This window comes from Corylus avellana, chromosome 1 (assembly GCF_965113065.1).
Source record: "Corylus avellana chromosome 1, dhCorAvel1.hap1.2, whole genome shotgun sequence".
Taxonomy (NCBI): Eukaryota; Viridiplantae; Streptophyta; class Magnoliopsida; order Fagales; family Betulaceae; genus Corylus; species Corylus avellana.
In genome coordinates, this window is record NC_142490.1 from 15,952,575 (window position 1) to 15,957,518 (window position 4,944).

At 34.0% G+C, this 4,944-nt stretch overlaps 1 protein-coding gene across 1 annotated transcript; it reads right to left on the reverse strand.

Annotated features, from left to right (window-relative positions):
* On the reverse strand, positions 1 to 4,711 carry LOC132171185 (putative small nuclear ribonucleoprotein F). The gene is made up of 5 exons (XM_059582434.2): positions 4,512 to 4,711; positions 3,759 to 3,846; positions 3,603 to 3,640; positions 2,584 to 2,648; positions 1 to 260 (listed from the first exon to the last, which is right to left on the reverse strand). The coding sequence occupies exons 1-5, from the start codon at positions 4,512 to 4,514 to the stop codon at positions 191 to 193; spliced, it is 264 nt and encodes an 87-aa protein (XP_059438417.1). The 5' UTR covers positions 4,515 to 4,711; the 3' UTR covers positions 1 to 190.
* Between the last annotated feature and the right edge of the window lie 233 nt (positions 4,712 to 4,944).

A 4,944-nucleotide genomic window follows, 5' to 3' on the forward strand; every position in this document is an offset into this window, starting at 1 on the left:
AAAAAGAAAAAAAGAGATTTACTTGCAGAAAACAACAGAGTGAAAATAAACAATGCATGCTTGAACAGGGCATGGCATGGCAGGGAACAGTATATCTACTCTACGAGGGTCCTTTTAAAAGTCATTCACATCCAACATCCACAACACCTCTACATTGGATTACAAAGTAGACTACTGGGAATCCTATCTCTTAGTCTCGATCAGCATCGTCAATTTCTTCATCCTCTGGTACCCCACGAAGATAGAGAACATTGTTACATCTGCATATCATGGAAAAAAAAAAAAAAAAAAAAAGAACAATTCAAAAATGTATCAGTGACTTGTCTCAACGGAATTATAATTCTTCTAAGTTGTAAATAGATGACTATTGTCTATCGTAAATGTGATAAAAAGCATTCACAATTTCTGGAGATCTAGGCTACTTGGTATTTGATCATAACCGTTTAAACTACACTAGTATGGTTTTGATGACTTGGATAGCATAATATAAATAAATTTGACAAGGATGAAACTACTCTCTTCAGCAGTACTATGGCTGAAGGTAATGCAACTCAATTTAATAAGAAACAAATTGCAGCTTTCACTTCAAACCAAATGTGGGTATCAAATGTAATAAATTTTCTTAAAACACAGTTGAAAAATATTATCAAATTACAAATTTGTTCCAACATTATGGACTCGAGAGTACATTCATCTAATTATTTCATTTAAGCATACAGCATCACATAATTTTAATCATTACTATCAATGCTACGTATAGAACGGAATTCATAAGCACACATGACTTCAGAAATCTATTCATCCAAAAAAAGAAGCTTATTATGACTCCAGAAATCTACAACTATCACTCTAAGTAATACACCTTACACCGTTTTATGATGTATATACCCTATACTTGGATCATTGCCCACAAGCTACACAAAAAAATAATAAATTCAGCTTGTAATGTTCAGATTGAAACAAAGGATGGGGAACTACAGCACCAGACTTGAGCTTTAAGAAGAACAACTCATCCAAGAGTTCTTTTACTCGAGGGGGTGCTCTTGGATGTAGTGCTCATAAATCTCATGGTAGGTACCCAAAGATTCATAGTGAACTTCAATAGGAGCTTCTCTTGAAGCAATAACGCATTGGTCTAGTTGCCACCGGATCCTAGGATCTTTTGGTCTTATGCCACACTGATGTGGAACAAAATTTATCAGTGTGCTTATGAATCTATGGATCTAGAGTCTCAGATCTAAAAAAAAATGTTATTGTGTTGGCAGCATGACTTGAAAATATTAAATCTAGATAGATGAAAGAAGCTAGAAACTAGGGTGAGGACTTGCTAGAATTTTTATTTTCTTGGTAAGTTACACACATCTGGTGGTACTTGAACGCACAACCGCATCCTCCACCTTGCTACAAAGGGAAGAAGTACCATTTGAACTAAAGCTCATTCGTACTCGCTAGAATTTTCTGGCAATAAATAAAGGATATGTTCTTAAGGATGGCTGGGGGAAGATATGTAATTGGAAAGAGAAAATTCAGGTTTTAAGGTTTCAAACGATATAGGAAAGAATCTGATTTGTGGTTGTAACGAAGTAAAGAGCAAGAAAAGAACACAGAGAGGCTAGTGTGCCTCAGTATTCAACACTTGTTCTTTAATCAATTAAAGTCTGAGGTCTTTGAATTAGACTCATTGATCTTACTTAACGTACTAGGACTAGGATCCCCAGTTCGACTAGTAAACAAACCCCTAGTAAAACCCAATAAAAAAACTCCTAATAATAATAATAAAAATAATATTGCAGAAAAAGTATTCTTAACATATTAACCCCGTATTCTCGCAAATATATATATATATATATATATATATATATATATATATATATATATATATATTAACCCCATAAGAAAATTTATTGAAAAATACTTTTTGGGGTTCCAGATCTCGCACTGCACATCAAAACACCTATAAATTGTAAACTAATAATCCCAATTTAAAGGTCTTGACCCTAGAATCCTAACAAGATGAATTTTGAAACCATAAACTATTGCTTCAACTGGAAATGGCATGTGGACCCTACACAATAAACCTTGAAATGAACCAAATTGGAGAGTAACATGCATAGCACAACAAATCAATCTTCCATACACGCATCAGCTTCAGGTGACATTATATAATTTCCTAATGGGATCATTTACATATGCTTTAGTACAACAGCAGAAACACACAGAGATTTTCAAGTAAAGACAACCAACACCAGCCACACTTTTCTACTCTCACGGCTGTTTGCCAATATCATTGAGAAATTTTTTGATTAGTACCAATATTATTGAGAAAATAAACTAAGCTTTTAAATAACGTGCACCATCCAACCCCAATTAAAGACCATCAAATTCAATCTTCCTCCATTTGAACCAAAAAGTTATTCATTGCCACTTGTTATGTCATGTCTTATAAGTTGTTCTATATTTATCATATGGTTTACGTGATAAAAGCCTCACAGGAAACATATATTTACAGCAAGAGAGGCGCTTTCATAATTAACTATTCCATGTAAAACTATAATGGAGCGACTAGCGTTTCACAAAAGTTACCTTATCAAAATCTCTCCCAGATTTCCAGTGAATTGCCCATCAATGTATTCTTCAGTGTTAGCCAGCTGCACATAAGATTTCATATATGTGATGATTTTACCAAGCTAATAAAATGAATATAACAACAAAAAAATACTTCTGTACTCATATGAGAAGGTAAAACTAGCTCAGTATATTTCAAGTTCATACATTTTAGTCATGTCGGAAAAGTATTTCAAGCAACCATATATCTACATAATGCAAGATTGGACCCCTTTTGTTTCTTTATTTTTATTCAGTCAACATGGTTCAAACACAGTAAGTTTCAGGTTTATGTAAGATCCTTAAAAATAAGGGTAGAAATAAATTCAAGCTACAATATTGTACCTAATCTGAAAGATTGAAGTCACATTAAGTCTTCTTGAATATTTAGATGAGAAGACAATAACAAGCATGAGATAAACAAAGACTATCATCTATGCAGCTCATCTCAATCTTTAAGAACAGATGAAATAATAAAAATTAGTGATAACCTGTTTATGTGTGCTTGTGATGGGCTTTAAGATGGGAAAAAACAATGTCTCTAGAGTTTATTGTGGTGAGGAGAAGGTTTTAGGTTTTGTCGAAAATGATGTGTGCTAAAGAAGAAGAAGAAGAAGAAGATTCTGGGCTCTTGCCTCAAAACTTAAATCCAAGAAGAAGAAGACTCTGGGTTCTTGCCTCAAAACATAAACAAACAGTATCCAACAGCAAGGCACAAAGAACCTTGAGGATCAAATCCAAGAAGATTTCTTTGAGATTCCCATGAATTTAAGGAGAGTGTAAGAATATGAGAAGTATTACCATGATGAGTATACACATGAAAATCTTCTATGTATCTCAAAGCAACACAATAATACTCCCTCATATCTGTTAAAAGTAGCGAGCTATCTGAAGTGAAAGCTAAGAAGTTATAAATTATGGCCTCCTAAGAATACAAAAATCGGCACAAACATGAAGTGGGATGCAGTAAAAAAGAAAAAAGGATTGCAAAGTAGCACCTGCAAGTTCATGTATGAATCCACTGAGGCGAGAAAACCTGAATAGACAGATAATTAAACGAGAATTAGAAACTCACAAAAAATGAGAATTAGAAATCCATTAATTTTGTGTGTGTGTGTGAGTGTCTGTGTCACCAAGCAGTGAAAGCAACATACCTTTGTACTCCATTCCCCACTTGAGTTTCACAATGACAGGCTTCCCGGTCAAATTGTTCAAGAAAGGTTTTGGGTTAACTGGGATAGACTGCAATATTCCAAAAATAAAAAAATAAAAAATTTAAAATTATGTAGCTAAGATTAAAACTGTTAGACTGCACGATGGGTTATCATAAAACCTATTAGATATTTCCTAAACAGGCTGAAATAGATGATTGAAAGGCAACCCAATCAAAATTTATAATTGATGAAGATATGTCATTTTAGGGATTCATATAACATAAGTATTGAAGATTTAAGCAAACCCCCGTCCCTAATTTCCACCCAAATTTATAAAATTTAGATGCGTCCTAAACAATTTTGTAAAAATCCCATGATTATGAGTGTATTCTGCTAATTTCGAAGGAGGCAGGCAGCCGTGTAATTCATTAATCATTATTACGTTAATCACTCCAGATAGACAGTGGTCTGAATTTGAATATCTAAATCTAAAACTAAACCAGGATTTTCCAATTCCATAAAACATATCCCAAAGAACACATTTGAAAGTACGACAAGTCTGTTGTGTGTGAATGTGTCTTTTGCGTCCGTACACCTAACAAACCTAAGAAGCGTCACCAGACCAATAACAAATAAAAACCCTTCTTTTACATTTCTTCTGCAACAACTAAAGCCACAATACTTCTCTCTACAAATATGAGTTCTTTTAAAAACAAGAAATTCAAATGAGTAAGAAGAAGGTGATGGACGGACCATTTTTTCTGTAAGTGAGCCTTCAAGTTGAAGTAGCTGACCCTCTGCTCTGCTCTGCTCGTAGGCTCTGTTTCTCCTCCGCGGCTGTCTCTCGCTTCAGCTACGATCTCTAGGGTTTCTTCCTCTGTCTCTCGGGTTTTCTATTGTTGGGTCCAACGAAAATCTTGAACCAAAGGAAAGCAGCAGTCAATAGGAGTAAGAAAAGTCAACTAATTCTAAATTGGGAGATTATGACTAATCGACTATAAAGTGTAGTAATACGCATTACCTCTCAATTTCGGAATAGATCTTATCCAGGTTATTATGGACTAATAGAAGGTCATGACTGAAATTTCTTTTTAAAAATCCTAGAATCACAAATATAATACATTTCCACTATAAAAAAATATATATATATTTCAGGTTAAAAAATAAAAAATAAAAGGGGTGGTTG